This window comes from Eschscholzia californica, unplaced genomic scaffold (assembly GCF_041429995.1).
Source record: "Eschscholzia californica isolate CP2 unplaced genomic scaffold, dmEscCali1.0.p SCAF_1, whole genome shotgun sequence".
Classification (NCBI taxonomy): Eukaryota; Viridiplantae; Streptophyta; class Magnoliopsida; order Ranunculales; family Papaveraceae; genus Eschscholzia; species Eschscholzia californica.
The window spans coordinates 28,285,515-28,303,397 of record NW_028238198.1 but is presented as its reverse complement, the minus strand read 5'-3'; the positions used below and the strand labels follow the sequence as shown (position 1 = coordinate 28,303,397).

Genomic DNA, 17,883 nt, shown 5'->3' with positions numbered 1-17,883 from the left:
CGATCATAAACCTCACCTAAAAAGCTAAAATCTGATTAAGACATTAGCCCCTAAGGTTCCGAGCTCATAGGATCTTTGAAACAATTCAGGGACTTAATTTTTATTTGGGCATTCCTAAAAGAAAAGTGTCACTCAACTCTTTATAAGGTCGCCTCGAGAAGAGGAAACGTTACCAGGAAGGACGACTATCACAACGTTCATCGTTGGTCGTCTCCGAGAGTTGTTTGACCGTAGTACTTGGATGGAGTAACCCTCATAAACAGTATAGTTCAAGCTTTGTTACGAAGTAAGAGGGTGTCTAGATTTTAGGGTGAATCTGACAAACCATCAACTGGTTGCTGATGAGACATGAAAATGTCCCATCTGAATCTCTTAACTCGGGTTAGTTAGTCCATTTAGAGCAATTACTCTGATAAATTATGTGTTTCTCTTTTCCAGGGATCTTTTACGGAGTTCGGTGTGAAAAATGGTTAAAAACGGAAGAAAGACGCACAAAAGGGCAAATTGGTCATTTGGGGATTCAGGAAATTTTGACAAATATTGATACTTGGATGAAAGTAGAGTCCAAGACGAACCCGTGGGCGAAAACAGAGGTCGAATCGGAGTCCAGACGGGAAAGTTTGACCAGGTCAAAGTTCTAGTAAAACAGAGTTGACAAAACCTGCTACAGGGACACGTGTACAGAGCTAATCGTGTGTGGGCTATTTTCTGTCACAAGAATAGTGCACATTGGGATTTTTGGAGTCCTTGATTCCACGTAACCTGCTGCATTATATCACCGTGTACTAGGGAGCATCTAATGGCCGAAATGCTATTCACGTGAACTTGGCTTGCGTTGCAACTTAATATATTGCTCCATGAACTACTAAATCGTCTCCCCTTCCCAGCAAATACACGTTGGCTGAACCTAAAAGGTTGGGATCTATTCTTTCCTTTTTTTTATCTCATCTACAACCCACACCCATGATATCTTCTCTCTATAATTTTAAACCGAACCTTAAACAAAGAAAAAGAAAACTGTGTGAATGAAACAGAGAAGGAAATAGGGATTCGATGAGGAAGGAAATTTGATTGAATCTTTGACAGAGATGTGATTAAGGAGATAAAATCTTTGATAGAGTTGGTTGAAGAAGGTTATTAGAAATTTTCTTTAGAAATAGGAAAGGAGCTTGATTGATATTGTTATAGAGATGTGATTAAGGGCTGAATTTTAAGAATGATTGAAGAGAAGATTTTCAGAAATCTTGAGAGAGATCTGAAGATCTCTTGACAAGGAGATGGAGTGATATATTTTCAGAGAAGATTTTCTCTCCTTATCTTGATAAGAACAAAGGGAAAGATTGATTTATTTTCTTCAAGTTTAGAAACAGTAGAGAGAAGATTGAAGAGGGGTAGCTGGATATTTCATGTTTGAGAGAGAGCTTAATGGAAAGAAAGATAACAGAGAGCTCTTGGCTGGATATTTTTAGAGAGAGAGATGATTTCAAAATATTTTTTCTAAGAGAGAAATCAATAGAAATCAGAGGAGCTTGATTTGAAACTTTCAATATAAAAACAGGGAGACAACAGAGCAGAAGAACATCTCATCTTGGGAGGTCGAATCCTCTCAAAAAGCTCAACTAACAGAAAAATCAGAGAGAGAGAAAGAGAAACAGAGCACCATCATCTTTTATTGTAACTTCTTTATCTTCTGTAATCTTTTCTTTTTTGTGAGAGAAAAGAGAGATTAATAGAGAGAGAGAGTGGTTGTAAAGAGATTGATAGAGAAAATTGTAATCAAGAGGTTTAACAGTGTCCATCATCTTTTCTTCTTCTTCTACTGTTTTCTGATTTTTGTGAGAGAAAGAAAGAAACAGAGGGTTATAGAGAGAGAAAGGAAGAGTTCAGAAAGAGAGTTTTCAGAAAGTAGAAAGAGAGAAACAGAAGAGAGATAGAGTAAAATACTTGGAAAATAATTTTCCCAGAGGGAAAGTATTTCGGAGAAGACGAGAAAATTATTCTCCTTAAGGGTGCGTTTGGCTGCCAGTGGAAAATAAGTGAGAAAAGTTCTGTTTTCCTTCCATTTTCTCTTATTCTTCATATTGATTTTAATCTTTGATCATGATTAGCTAAGACTCTCAATCTAGGGTTGATGATGAAACCATATTCGACCTTTTAGAAACACGAGTTATTTGGTTAATTCTTTGAATGTGATTTAATGTTTAAATTGTTTAATTTGTCAAGTCGATTATCTTTTCACTATCTATGCTTTTAGGTTTGATGTATCGTGCTTAGGTTAAATCCTTTGACGATACATACTTATTGATTGATAGATAGTAGTTTAGAAATTCATTTTTTAAATAAGACAATTACAATCATGAGTTAAAAACCGATTTTATCGAAAACATCTCCCGGAATTAGGATAGTTCATTATCCGAAATTCTGAGTTATAAAACGAGAGAATTAGTCAGTTGATTTCATGTGTTTAAAAGTGAGTTATTTGGTGGATTCCAGACACCCTAGGTCATCTCCCCCCATTTGAGTTCCTTGTATCATTATTTGTTTTATTATTTTGTTCTTTATTATTTTATCACCAAAACCACAAAAACCAATTTTCAAACAAAACCGAGTTACTTCCAAGTCTTAGAATAGGTTTCACTTAGTCTCTGAGGAACGAACCGGTCTTACCGGAATTATCACTTGACGCCCGTATACTTGCGGGTGGTGACCTATTTAGGAAACTTTCTAGGCCCATCAGTTGCTAGATTTTGTTTAGGTTGCTTGGTGGAGTCAGCCTGATTGTGTTTGCTCTCCTATAGGTTCTTCGTAGTGATTCTTTAGTTTTGAAAAACAAAAATTGGACCAAAAGAAAGGAGTCAAGTTTAGTTACATAAGTGTCAATTCTCACCCTGTGATCGTGTCTTACCATTTTGAATATTTTAGAGATCATGACACGTTACTCTAATGGTTGGACGCACCCTATTGACGATGATGACCTTGATCTTAAGGGACCCGTCATCACCCGACCTGGTATGTTTCTAAGAGATTATCAACAAATTAACGAGGGGAATAGGCAAGTTGAGCCTAACCAACCTGGTATGACCTTCGGGGAATGCCTCATTTGAATCTCTTAATTTGGGGTAGTTAGTCTATTTCGAGCAGTTACTCTGATGAATTGATTATTTCACTTGAATGGGTGTCATTTACGAAGGTCGATGCGAAAAAACGATAAAAACGGGAGAAATGCACACCTAGGGGTATTATGGTAATTTGGAGATTATGGTGTTATAGAAATTTTGGCAAATAGTGATACCCGGATGAAACTAGAGTTCAAGACGAACTCGTGGGCGAAAACAAGAGTCGAATCGGAGTCCGGGAGAGGAAATTAGAGCAAGTCAAACTTTTGGACATATCTAGTTGACCAGAATTCGAGAAGGACACGTGGCGGGTTGTAGAAAAAAAATGGACGGTGAGATGTGCGGGTGGTACAATTTCGGGCTAAAGAGGACGGTGCTTGGGATTTTCTCGAGAATTTGATTTAGTACTCCGCGCATCCAAGCTGCGGTACCCCTCGTGCATATCTGAAGAACGCAGTATTCCCTTTCGGATCTGACGGCTATCACTCTGTCGGTGCATTTTAATCCAGTAGACCCTGTCACGCAGAATCACTCCCAAAAATTCCAACCAGCAATCACGCGTTTGAATCTCTCTTCCCTCTTATCTTCTCCAACTGTTTTGGAAAGAAGAATAAAACATAGCAAAGAAGGAAATTAGAAGAGAGACTACAAAACCGAGAAGGAAAGAAGATGAGAAGAGATTTTCCATTTCAATTTATGGAGAGAAATCATAGAAAGAATATCGGTTGTTACATTGCTTTAGAGAGAGAAAGAGATATTTCTTTATCTTTAAAACAGAAAGAAGAGAGTTGGAGATTTTCTCTCAACTGAGAAACAAAGATAAGAGAGAGCTGGAGATTGAAGAGGATTCGAGGGGTGGTTGTGATCTTTAGAGAGGGAAATATTTTCTCTCTGATATAAAAGAGAGCCTCATTGTAACATGCATCCCGTGTTTTGAAAGGTTGGTTTAGGGACTATTTGACATTTAGGTCAAATCAAAAGAGGGACTAAATCAGCAAAGAGTTCAATTTGGGGGTATTTTGCAGTCAAGACAAAACCAAGGACCGAAACTGAATTTCGCCTATTTGGGGGAAAAATCAGAACCGACCTTCTTCTATATTAAAATCGTACTCAAAGCTATGGCTGCCTTAGTGGGAGAGGGGCTTACTGGCTAGGGGTAAGTCTCTTTCTCGAGGAGACATAATGCATTAGCTAGCTAGTGCCTAAATTGGTTGGTACTATCTAACGCACTCTAGGCTCTCTTGAGGAACTCTCCTCTTATTGGGAGCGCCCCATGGGTGGGCAGCTAATCACTGCTATTGCTTGTAAGATTAAGGAAAATGGTTTTGTATATAGTATATATGGTAATTGGTTTGATAACTCGTTTTGTCATGATGTTTACAACTTATTAAATGAACTTTTGAAAACGTGATGGATTTTGGATTGGTCTTCTACCAGAATAACTCGTGTCGGTGAGTATTCTGACCCGCTACCAGTTGTTAGTGTACAGGTGCTTTGTCGTAGCCTCGAGGCGGAGTTGTATTCCAGCCGATGATCTTGTCTGACGAGGCTAGAGGTGTTGCGTCATTTTCTTTGGTTTTCGTTTATTGGCTTTCCATTATTTTAAAGTTATGTAGTTATTGCAGAACTGAGCTCGAATATGTATATATATAACACTTAGAGTTGTTTATAAGTTGTATCGATGTGTAAGAGGCTTTTGTATTTTGTTTTCTGGTTCGGGTTTCGACCCGAAACTGAGTTGAGTTTGTTTAGCTTCCGCTTTAGTTTATTTTTCTTGTATATGCGAATGTATGGTTTGCATGACAGGTTTTACAGGTACGACTAGTTCGATTTACAAAGGAGACTTTGCCGGATTTTTTGTCTCGTCTGTGAATTACCGAGGCGTGGTCGTGTCTATTTTGGGACACGGGACGTCACATTCATCAACTTATGGAGGGATCTCTCAGTCGGGGGCTCATCCTCTTGGTCGCTCAACAAAACCATAAAGTATTAGAGAGAGAGACCATTATCATATTAATCTCTCCATGGAATGAAAAATCAGAGAGAATTAATCATCTCCTCTCTGAAGCTCAATGATGTGACATGAAAATGTCACATTTGGAGAGCCTAACTTAGACTAATTAGTCATTTTCGAGTGTTATCAATAACATTTTATGTGTTTTTCTTGTTTAGGTACCATATTTGGAATAAAGAACCTAATTCGGAATAAAGGGAGCGAATTATCACTATCATTTCATGTGCCCAAAATGAGAGAAAAGGACTTCAAGCAAATCATATGAGAAGAGGAGTCAAAGACGAGTCCAACGGTGAAAACGGAAGTCAATTCCGAGTTCGGACGGGGAAGTTGTGAAAGAAAGAAGTCGAGGTTCGGTCTTAAAACAAAGATTCTATGAAGGCACCCCCCTTGATTTCCAAGTGAAGATTAAAAGCCCAAGTCTTAAACCCAAGCCCAAAGAAGATGAAAGAAGGAAGAGATTTTGGAGGCACCCTCTTGATGGACTCAAGTTTGAGTCAAAGTCAAGTCTTGACTTGTCTAGGGTTTCAGTAAAAAGAGAGGGTCAAGACACTATTCATGTGCTTCATCATTCATCATTCTAACAATACACAAACTAGGGAGGAGGAGAGAGAAAGCTTGGGTTTTCTAGGGTTTATCATCTTCTTCACCACCAAAAGCAAGGGGGTTTGAGTTAGAGGAAAGAGAGAGAAGGAGGGTGCCGGCCAAGTTGGCCGGCACCACAAGAGCTCGGACATGGGAGCACGGGAACGGCACCACAAGAGCTACTCGGACGCGACCTACTGCTGCTCGGAACAGCAGCCCGAGTTGCTCCAAGGATGCGACCTGCTGCTGCTCGGAACAGCAGCCCGAGCTGCTCCAAGGACGCGACCTGCTGCACACTCGGGCCTTCAAGGCATAGCTCGGTTGGCATGGGAACGTGCTCGGGTTGCTCGGACATCGCATGGAAGGGGTCGACAGTGTGCACATGGCCGGATCTAGGGTTGGCCGGAACTAGGGTTTCTTTGACCGGATTTTTCGAGGGTTTCCGGCAACTTTTTTTGATTCGAAACCATAGGGCTTTTACTCCCCATGTCTTGATCTATCTTCCCATGTAGTTTGATTTGATTTTGGGTGAAAAATCTCTAGAGAGAGAGAGCTTGGTGAAGCTTTAATGGTGGATGTTCTTGAGATGGAGAAGATGATGATGGGTGCTATGGGGAAATCTGATTTTTACTCGGGGACACCCAAAGTTCACTATTAAAGGGAAATCCAGGAAATTGCTACGGGGAGATCGACTATACTTAGAGACTCATTTTTCTCGACGAACCTAGCCTCGAGCCACATCGAAAAAGGGGGATTTCTCATCATCTTCTTTTCATTTATTACTTATTCACCATGTTAGCTAAATCAAGTGTGTCGATTATATGAGATGAAATGTGATGAATTTGTGATTATGTTTGATATGATTTGATGTTTTGATTATGAATTGATGTTCATTTGATTCGATTATCGTTTTGATCGTATTTTCATGTGTCTTGTCAAGCACTTCGCATAGTTAATAGACGAAACGAAGTATTCGATATCGATCGTAGTCTAAGTCATATTTTCATGTGTCTTGTCATGCACTTCACATAGTTAGGCGACTAGACGACACTTTCGATGACTCGGGATTAACCGAATTAGACGTTTGTTTGACTAGGTATGATCTCCGGATATACGTAGTACTTAGAAACATCTACTTTAGGAGTCGAACATCGATTATACTTCGACACATTAGATTGGATCATACGTAGTCGTAGGATTATCATTATGGATTTCCGGACTTCGACACCTCTCTCGCTTATTTGTTGCCCGAATCGAGTCTTACCGTCTCCCGACTCTTGTTCCTCCAACTCTTCTCTCGAATCTCTCTTGCCCATTTACATTTATTGTTTAGTTAGTTTTACTCGCTTTATTCTTTTTGTTACTCTTTCAACCTAAAACCCCTTATTCATCTTTGTTTCCTTTCCTTTTTAGTCTAAGTTAACTTTTAATATCTAGACCGAGGGATAAGACCCTTCGATATCCAAGCTACCTTCCTATCCTTGGATCGATCCCGGCTTTGCCGGATTACTACTTGATACCTCCACTTGGGTGTGCAACCTTTTCGGGTGCATCAAGTTTTTGGCGCCGCTGCCGGGGATAGGTTTAGTAGTTAGGATAGCGTTCGTTGTTTTGTTCATTAGTCTTGTGTTAGTGCTTTCTTAGACGATTTTTCTTTATTTATTTTTGTAGTTTTTTTTATCTTCTTTTTAGGTACCGTTTTCGAGAAAAGAGCCAAAAGTGACATAAAGGCGAAGGAAAAGGAAGGAATCGAGAAGCCAAGGAAAAGGCGAACGAAAGGAGAGGAGCACTCGATAGTATCAAATTCTATCTCTTCCTTTTTACTTGTGTGTGATTGTTAGTCTATAAGTGTTTGTCCCATTTTGCGATTGTGTGTTAGTATCCTTGAACATTGTAAGATCATGGCAAGTTGGTCATTTGATGAGAATGACCTTATGCGAACTCTTTCCAACACTAGTCGACCATCTACAAGTCATCAGGACTACTCAAACTTACATAGGAATGATCCGACTAGTGATAGGAATAGGCGAGTTGAGTCTGACCGACCTAGGATGACCATGGGTGAATATCGACGGATGTATGGAATCGGTCAGACTCGTCATGAATATGGTTTTAGGGATTATGGGCATGAGGGTAATTGATGTGGCGTTAAAATACCACATTGAGATCACTTAACTTGGATGAGTTAGTTCGTTTCGGGTTTTATTTCTAATAATTTATGTGTTTTTCTTGTTAGGAAGCTTATTTGGAGTTTGGCATTACATTCGGAATAAAACGAAGCAATTCGTCACATTTTCGTCTCATGTGGAAGAGATCGGAAGGAGAGGGAACCATGGGTATTTTGGTCATTTTGTGAAATTTAGAGGTTAAATGGAAAGTGGAGCCAATGGTGAGTCCGACGGCGAAGACGGAAGTTTAATCGGAGTTCGGACGAAGAAATTACGGAAGTAATAAGTTTGAGGGTACTTTTGTCTTTTCTGGAAATTAGAGGATGTAGAGAAAATTATGAAGGCACACCCTTGATTTCTAAATGAGCAGCCCAAAAGTTCACAAGAGAAAGGACAATTAGAAGTTTTATGAGCACCCCTAGTCTGGCCCAAGTCAAAGAAGATGGACCAAGTCTTTAGTCTTTTGGGCCTTTAATTCAATGAAGAAATAAGACAAGTCTGGGAAAAGGAGGTCATCTTCTACATTCAAGTTTTTAGGGTTTGGAGAGAAAGAGGAAAGGAAGTGAGAGGAAGTAGCCGCCGGCCATAGCTTTGGCCGGCCGGCACATCTAAAGCACGGGCACTTGAAGAACAGATCGGGATCAGCCTTCACAGCAGCTAGCTTCTCTTGAACAACAGCTCACGGTACAGAGAAGAAGCTCGGGTTGAAGAAGACCACCATTGGAGCAGCTTGGGTGTAGCTCGGGTTGAAGAAGGACGACATCTTTGAAGCAGCAAGTTAGCTCGGTCTAGCCGCAACAACAGCAGCACGGGATGGCCTACAATAGCTCGGGACAGATACAATAACTCGGGACTGTTCTTGGCCGGAACTACTTACTCTTGGCCGGACTTGTTTGTGGTGTTCCGGCCATCCTTTTGGCCGGAAACTGTGGTGATTTAATTGAGATAACTTTGGTTTGATTCCCTTGTCATTTGGTTGTGTGTTCTTTGGATTTGGTGTTGATTTTATAGAGAGAGAAAGCTTGGTTTAAAGCTTTCATGGTGGATTTGGTTTGATAGGAAGAAGATGACACTCTGTTAAGGGGAGGTCAAGTTCTGCTGAGAGGACACCTATTATACACTGTTAAGGGGACCCCTGCATTCTGTTACAGGGAGATCGACAGCACTTGAACACTTATATTTCCCGTCGATCTTAGTCTCGCGCCTCATCGGAATAGGGAGATTCTCACCTTAACTCGTGTCTTTCTTTGTTTTATTCCCGTTTATTATTTGTATCGCCATGTCTAGCTAGCTTTGCAGTCGGATACTCGTGAAACATGTTTTGATGTGACAAAGAGTTTTATTGCTTTTAATGATAAAATCTTCCGGGTTTTTAGACCGTTCATGGACTGGAATCTGAGTTAAACCAAGAGTTCGTTGACCAATCCAAGTAAATTGGTGAAGTTAACTAGCTTTTCATTCTTATAGATCATTAGTACTAGTCACTATCGATTTTGTGGATCGAAGTATCCCTCTCATTCGATTCTTGCTCGACTCTTCCCGAATCTCTCTCACCTATTGCTTTTAGTTTAGTTAGCCTTATTTGTTTATTTAATTGAAATCAATCCAAAAACCCAACTTATTATCTTTTCGATTTTAGTCTGAGTTCAGTGACACCTAGACCGGTGGGCTAGACTTTCTCGATATTCGTATTACCTTCCTATCTTCTTGGATCGATCCCGGTCTTACCGGGTTATTACTTGACGCCCGTATACTTGCGGGTAGAGACCTTTTAAGGTAACCTTTTAGGCCCATCAGTAATCAACCCCGTAAGAGTCTTCGAGACTATCGACAAGAATTTGGGATGACAACACCTTCATGTATGGATTTGTCATTTGATGATAACCGTAGTTCTATTAGTATTAATCGACCACGTCGAAGTCTTCGTGACTATCGACAAGCATATATGAACGGTTCACATAGTGATAACATTTCCCGACTCGAAGATTCTAATCAAAGAGTCGAGTCTATGTATTCACATGAAGGTAGTGAAGAAAGGATCATGGAGACCATTAGTCCGGTTTGTGCTATTTGTGCGAGCTTAGACCATTTGACCGAGTGTTGTCCCATGATCCGTGTTCCGCGAGAGTCTTCGTCTAGTTATACTCATGTGCCTTATTACGAGGAGATGTCTGAAGACACTCTCCAAGCAATTTTAGAGTACCAAACTAGATTTAATCGAGATATAACGGAGATCACGGAACGGATTCTCAAAATTGTTGATAGACTTGAGTCAGAGCCTATCGTCGACGAGGAAGGGGTTTGCGCACCCCAAACTCAAGAAGAGACTATGAATGATGGTGAGGGTAATACACCTAACTCTAGTCTTAAGTTAAATGTCGATGAAGCTCCTGGTAGACCATTTGAGATTGAACAGACCGATGACCCTTGTTGCTCACCCCCTCGACCATTGTCATCTCACCATGATCAGATTACATTAGATTTTAATGTTCAGGATGATAGCTCTAAGACCAAGTTTGGGGATCACACGTTATTGAACTTTCCAATTTTTAGCACTTGTGATTACTTGGATGAGTTATGTAGAAGTGAAGGTGTTGCAACCAACTTTGAGGCTCCCGATGCCTTTAAGGATGTCGATAACATAGTAGTTGAAGATATAGCGGATAGCTTGTTGGATTACTTACCTAAGGAAATTATGGACCTTGACTTGGTCCCCGAGCATATTGCCTTACCCTTAGAGTCTAGTTCGACCTTCCACATGATCTCAGACTCGGTTGTTGACCCCTTTTGGGACACTTCGGACGTCATCCCTAGCATGTCTAGGGACTTAGTGGATGTTTTATCCACTAAGCTTGAGTTTGACTTCTTGCCTTCGACTGACCTCCTCTCACTTCACTTATATGTCGATCCTTATGACGACTTCCTAGTCGTCAGCCCTAGCATTTATGCTACCTTAGTGGACCGTGCATCCACTAAGTTTGGGGATGGCTTATTTTCTTCTATCGTCTCACTTGCACGTTATAGCTCGTATATTTTTGTGAGACGATTAGATTTTGTATATAGCTTTCTTTGGGTTGACCCCCAAATCTTCCGGCTTTTACTATATGATCGTTAAGCCGATTAAGATGGGTCTTGATGTTTGTGGGTAGCATCTCTGGAAACCCTCCGCGAGACATAACTCGTGCTCTTGTGTGAAAACAAGAGAATCAAAGGCTAATTGCATAGCTAAATGCAATCGAGTGATCCCGCGTGAGTGGTCATTTTATATGGTCTTGCTTTTTTATGTGCTTCATTCTTATTATGTTTTGGATATTTTAGGAGCATTTCTTATATGTTTTACTTCTAAAGGCGTGGTTTGTTCCAAGTTTGGGGATGGCGTGAGCTTGGCATTAACTTGGAACCTCGTTATACATGAGCCTTGGTAGTATCATCTTTTATCTCCTTCGGTTATGGTAATATCTCTCCACTCTTCCCTTTAAATTGATGTGCCTCTTTATCTTTTGGTGAGTGTATGCTTAGAACATTGAGGACAATGTTAGTTTTAAGTTTGGGGATGCGGGATATGACCATAACCAATGCATGACCATGGGTTTCAAAGACAAAAGGGTTCAAATTAGCCAAAATTTGAAAAATTTTGAACATTTTGAGTAGATTTGCATGTGATTATAGTGATAGTTTTAAGAATGTTGATGCATATGTATCGAGTTGATGGGTTTTGTGATTGCTAATGGTCTTTGCATGAAAGTCGAGTCTTTGAGTGTTTGTGTTATACTATGGGAGTAACATCTTAGTGAAGAAGAAACATCTCTAAGAGACCTAGAGTAGTCATTAGTGGAGACTTAACCCATGTGAGAGCTCAAAGCCTAAATTGTCCTTCGAGTGTACTCTTCCGCGCTAACTCCGAGTAGAATGAAGAGCTACTCAACCTCGTAACTATTAAAAGAGCTCATTTGATCTCGTGTGCTCAACTTCCTTAGCCACTAGGAGTGACATTAGGATAGCGAATAAACCTTGCCCTTGTAGTCCATGAAACCCAATGAGATTGCCAACTAGAGGGAGGCGGATACTCCATCATCATCCATCATCTTATATCCCGAGAATGAAGACATGAGAAGAAAGAATGAAGAATGTCAAAGCAAGTATGAAATAGAAAAAGTTGATTGCAAGAATAGAGTTGTGTGTGTTGTATTTTGTTTTGGTTGATTGTATTTGTGTTATGAAAAAGAAAAAAAAAAAGAAAAAAAAAAGTGAAAAAGCGAAAAAAAAAAAGTGATGAAAAAAAAAAGAAGAAGAAAGAGAAATGAAATAAAGTGGTTTATGTGTATGTTTGAGCATGTTAGCTCTTTTGTGTGAGTGGTTTGATTGTATATATGTGTGTGTTTGTGTGTATGTTCATGAATAAGTATTCGAAGCAAGAAACGAATGTGGAAGTGCTTAAGAGGTTCTATCATGAAGAGTTCGACATTCTCGGGAATCCTCCATCGTCATCCATCTCTAGTATCCGTTAACCTTTGGAAGGCATTCTTAGAGGGGTAGAATGGGTGAGAAGGGTGAGTGAGCTTCCCCACTCCGTTTAGTGGCTAATTCCTTTTCGAAGATCATTCGTTCCAAAATGTTGTCCTCACCCCTTTTTATGTGTTGAGTCCATGTTAGTGATCACACTCACACATATGAGCGAACCATTCTTGAGTGATTTCATATTTGGAGTGTATGTCCGTGAGGCCGAAGTCGAGGCGAAATGTACTAAACTAGGGATCAAGGCTTTGTGACTTCGGAACATAGATGTTGCTTATTATGGTTTAACACTTGCACTTTAGGGTAAGATCATTAGTGAAGAGGTCTTTAGCTTTCACATGAACTTGTTTACTTGATTCATTATGTTTTGACATGCTTAAACCCTTTATTATATGAACCATGCTTATATATGATGTGGTTGTTGGACCCTTGTGTATTTGAAACTCGATGTTTGTGGGTGTCATCTATGGAAACCCTCACGAGACAACACTCGTCCACTAGGGGTAACCTAGGGGTTTAACGGCTTGTTGCATATGCTAAATGCAACCGGGATTCCTCCGAAAGTGAGTTAGGCTTTCATTTTATTTTGTTTGCTCGAGGACTACTCAACCAAACAGAAGTATCTGATGAGACATGAAATGTCCCATCTAGATCTCTTAATTTGGACTAGTTAGTCTATTTCGAGCCGTTACTCTGACGAATTGCTTGTTTCGCTTTCCCAGGTGTCTTTTACGGAGTTCGGTGTGAAAATAGATAAAAACGGGAGAAAGACACACTTAGGGGCATTTTGGTAATTATGATAGTCTGGTGATTTGGCAATATTGATGCTCGGATGAAAGTAGAGTCCAAGACGAACCCAATGGCGAAGACGAAAGTTAAATCGGAGTCCGGATGCAAAAAATAGACAATGTCAAAGTTTTGGTTAAAATCAAAATTGGTTGACCAACTTAATGTTTTGAGCAACACGTGGCTGGTTCACAGAACAGAAGATCAACGGTGGGATGTTGTCATGGTACACCTTCGGTCATTTGAGGACGGCGCTCCGGATTTCTGTGAGATATGATTCGGTGCTTCGAGCACCCCTAAGAATCTGACGGACATGGATGGTGGGCGCACGAGTCAGCATGGAGATGACGGAATCATCGTGTAGTTCGATGAACCCTTGTGTAACAAAATCCGCCCGGACCGTTTACACCCGAAACCGATTGCTACCCGAGCCGGGTATACCCGGCCCGATGGCTCGGGCTATATGGGCCGGGACTCGGACAAGAGCTCATATCCGAGTCCCGGCCCGAAATACCCGTCCGAAACCCGTTCGTGAAGATCCGCCCGCTATAACCCGCCCGTTAGCTACCCGAAGGCTGCTACCCAAACACCCTTTTCATACCATATCACCAACACAAGTTTATATGATCCAAAGGTGTGGGACTAAAGAGCTTGAGTTACTTAAAATTTTAGCTTTTACCAAGCATTGTTTTGGGATGCAATTACTTAAAATTTTAGCTTTTACCAAGCATTGTTTTGGGATGCAATGGAAGAGATAGGTAGATATAACTTCCCTCTTGCTTCTTTTATCCTTATCCCAACAAGGTGGGACTAATAGATGAAGCTTATTTAAAGTTTTAGACTTTAAAGAAACATGTCTTCCAAAGCAAATGAGGAGGTTATATATAACCTATCTCCTTGCTTCTTTTATTTCTAACTCAAAGGTGTGGGACTAAAAGCTGAAGTTTGCTTAAAGTTTGTTTTGTGATGTTGGCCTTCTTGTGACCTTGACTTACTATGGGGCATGGTCAATAGTAATTGACTATATCAAATGGTCCTAAGACCATGTTTTTTTTCCTCCTAATTTTGATGTATTTTATTTTCAACACAAAAAAAAAACTTGGGTATATTTTGCTAAACAAAATTTTGTAAGACATTATAAATAGTTAATAAACTTTAGTGGTCACGGTCACCATGTCTATTCCGTACTAGCAGTGACTGTAGTGTGTAGTCGGTCATAGCTTGAAACACACGACCTTAAGGCTCTACTTTAAATTCCCCTCGATGACAAAAATTAAAAAATTGCAAAACATTTATTTTGTTTAGTGATTAATAAGTAAGAATGGTTGGGATATAGAGTGAGTTGATCTATAGGAGCAGTTCTCTTTACACATGAAATGTAGAAATTAGAATCCACACATGCATACTATCTAGACTTTGACCCATTTGTCTTCTCAACAAAAATTATTCGAGATATGTAATGGGTCTAATACTCCAGTCGAGTGTTCGGATGTTCCTGGTTGGAGATTTTTTAGAAATAGAGAATTCCTAATGTTTTGAAGTTACTAGACATTTTGCTAAAGAAAGCTAAGTATCTCATAGCCTTTAAATAGGTTTAATTACTTAATAGGACACTTCGATCCTGCTTGGTTAATCATAGAGGGTTGCTTGATCACGATAATTACACACATAATATGGAGAAGAAGAAGAAGAAAATCAGTCTACTCTGTGAGGAAGATAATTATTGGCTTATTAATTCTTCTCCCACTTTCCCTAACTACTATTCTACTACTACTACTACTATAATGGGTTCATCATCATTCTACAACACCACCTCCAAAGAAGACTCCAAGAACTCTTTCATGGTTTTCTTACAGAAAGAACTCCATCTCATGCCCATAAACATTAATCATCTTCACTCACCATTCTTCCAAGCTTCTAGAGTCAGAGCTATATTATGGTTTCTCAAGTCTCAACGACGATTGAATCTATCCATAGATACAGTGTTCCGTGCTTCGAGTTACTTCCATCGATTTGTCTCTATCAACAACTATAATATGAAATGGGAAGCCGCATTCATGGAGCTACTTGCTGTTGTATGTTTATATGTTGCGGCAAAGTTTGGTGAAGTCTCTATCCCTACTTTGCATGAACTCCAGATGGAGGATCTGAACAATTCATTTGAAGTGAGTAGAATTCAAGAGATGGAACAAGTAGCTGATCCAAATTACACTTTAGTAGCTCGTGGGAGCTCTTACTTACCTTCTAGTCCTGTAACTGTTATGGCAATGGAGGTAACTGATACATACAATTCTCATGTTGGTCTCTTAATCAAGGTATCTGATCCAATATCAAACACAAAAAAGAGAAAGAGGGAAGACAATCAAGATTGATCTTGGACTGAACGACCATTCATCTCATTGTTGTTATTGATATATTTGCAAATGTTGATTTGTTTATAAATGATAAATGTAAGTTTTCATCAAAAAAAATAAAATAATATGGTACTATTGAGTTAATGAAAGCCTTGTACTGAAAACCAAGAGATTATATAACTTATTCAATTGTTTCATTATCGTTAATATGTGGTACTAAAGAATGTGGTACTAAAGAATTGCAAGGGTGTTAAGTTTTGAAATGCAAGCTTTCTTTTTTAAAGCAAAGTTTGCTTTCTTTATCTTCAACACCATCAATGTGGCACTAAAGAGTTAGTGAAAATTAAAATCTAAGTAAGGAGGAGTAACATTCTACATAGTCCCACATCATTGAGTGAAAAGAAAAAAAAGGTTAGAGAATGGTTATTTATACCATCCTTAGTCTAACCCATTAATTGTACATGCATTTAATGTACAAGTTAAAACTTGGTAATTTATAAGGTAAAACTTGTTAATAAAGAGTCAATATTAATATTTTAATTAATTAAATTTTTTTATAAATAATCCGAACCCGTCCGGCAATCGGGCCACGGCGGTCACGGGCGGGCTGCGGGCATGAGATTGGGGTTAAATGTCCGGCCCGATCCGCCCGACGTTTAATGGTGGACTACAATTTCTGTTACCCGATCCGCCCGAGCCCGTAAAAAAGAAGCCGGTGGTCGCCCGAACCCGCCCGAATCCCACCCCTACTCATGCCAGCAAACACAGTTGAGTGCTTATCTCCTTCCATTTCTATTACCTCTTTCTTTCTAAATTTATGTTTTTAACGTTTAGAGAGAGAGAGAGAGATGATATCTTAAACCGTGAGAGAGGATATGGTAGGATATATTAGAAGGAGGATTCATTTGAAGAAGGCAATAGATAGAAGATAAAGAGATCAGACCGAGAGATGGAAAAGGAGAATTTTGGAAACTATCTTTGATTCTTTCTCTCTCACGTCTTTCCTGTCTCGGTTACAATAGAAAGACATGGCTGGAACTTCATCAAAGATGGAAAGAACAGAGAGATGAAAGCTGGAGATTATATCTTTAAAACCGAATTGTGAAGAGAGAGAAAGGGATCAAGGAAGGAAGATTTCATTCGATTGAAGGAAGGAGACAGAGCAGGAAGATAATCTCTAGAGAGAAGGAAAGAAATTTAAAATCAAAACCGAGAGAGATTGGAGAGGTGGTCGACTGGTTGGGGTTATTATAAAACAGAGAAAGAATAAAGTGAAGATCATCTCGGTTTGGGGGTCCTCTCGGCTAAGAAAGAGAAATAGGTTTAGAGAGACAGAAGAAGACCAGCTCGGCTAAAGGACATAACCGAGAGCTAGAGAGAGAGGGAGAGTTTGAATCTTTTCTGTCTTTGTTTATTTTTCATCTTCTAATTCTTCTCTTTGTGAGAGAGGGAAGATTAGATAGAAAGAGTTAAGAGAGAGAGAGAAACTGTAGAGAGAGAGATTGAATCAATTTTATCAAACTCAATTAAAATTTCATTATCTTCTTTGTCTCCTTTCTTTACTGTTCGGTTAGAGAGAGTATATTTCTGGTTTATAGAGAGAGAAAGAGAAGGTTTAGAGTGAGAAATAAGGAGAAAACAGTAGAGAGAGAGAAAAACCAGGTGAGGAAAATAATTTTCCCACAGAGAAGTATTTTCCGGGAAGACAAGAAAATCGTTTTCCCTGAGGGTGTGTTTGGCAGAATTTTGGGAAAAACAGAAGGAAATCATTTCCCTAAGGCCCTGTTTGGTTTGGAAATAGCGAAAAAGTTAAGTTTTCTTCCATTCTTTTTTATTATTCATATTTATTTAAATCTCGATCATGATTAGCTAAGACTCTCCATCTAGGATTTTACGATGAAACTCATTTTTGATCTTTTAGAGATATATTTTTGTATAATTAATTCTCTTGATTGCGTTTAAAAGTTTAAGATGTTTTAATTAGTTAAACTTATTTTCTTTTCCTTGCCTATATTTTTAGTTTGATACACCATGCTTAGATTAAGTTCTTTGATGGTGTATGCTTATCGATTAATAGTCAATAGTTTAGAGATTTGTTTTTTCGAAGTAAAACAATTACCATTCATGATTATCAATCACGTTTAACATTTTCCGAAATTCGGGTACTTCATTATCTTGAATTTTGAGTTCTAAAAAGAGAGATTTAATTTGTGTAATTATTTGCTCTTAAAAGTGATTTTATGTGTGAATTCTAAAATCCTAGGTTTCTTCCCCCCATTTGAGTTCATTTTTATTTCCGTTATTTGATTTTAATATTTTATTTATTTTATTTTAAAAACCAAAAC

The 17,883-nt window shown here is 39.2% G+C and overlaps 1 protein-coding gene and 1 long non-coding RNA gene across 2 annotated transcripts; both read left to right on the top strand.

Moving 5' to 3' along the window:
• Nucleotides 1-339: 339 nt before the first annotated feature.
• On the top strand, nt 340-1,801 carry LOC147565766 (uncharacterized). The gene is made up of 2 exons (XR_015230276.1): nt 340-1,090; nt 1,189-1,801. It is a non-coding gene; the product is annotated as an uncharacterized LOC147565766 (long non-coding RNA).
• Nucleotides 1,802-6,048: 4,247 nt separating this feature from the next.
• Nucleotides 6,049-12,178, top strand: LOC147565765 (uncharacterized). The gene is made up of 2 exons (XM_086652270.1): nt 6,049-7,848; nt 9,681-12,178. The coding sequence occupies exon 2, from the start codon at nt 9,727-9,729 to the stop codon at nt 10,996-10,998; it is 1,272 nt and encodes a 423-aa protein (XP_086508396.1). The 5' UTR covers nt 6,049-7,848; nt 9,681-9,726; the 3' UTR covers nt 10,999-12,178.
• The last annotated feature ends 5,705 nt before the right edge of the window (nt 12,179-17,883 follow it).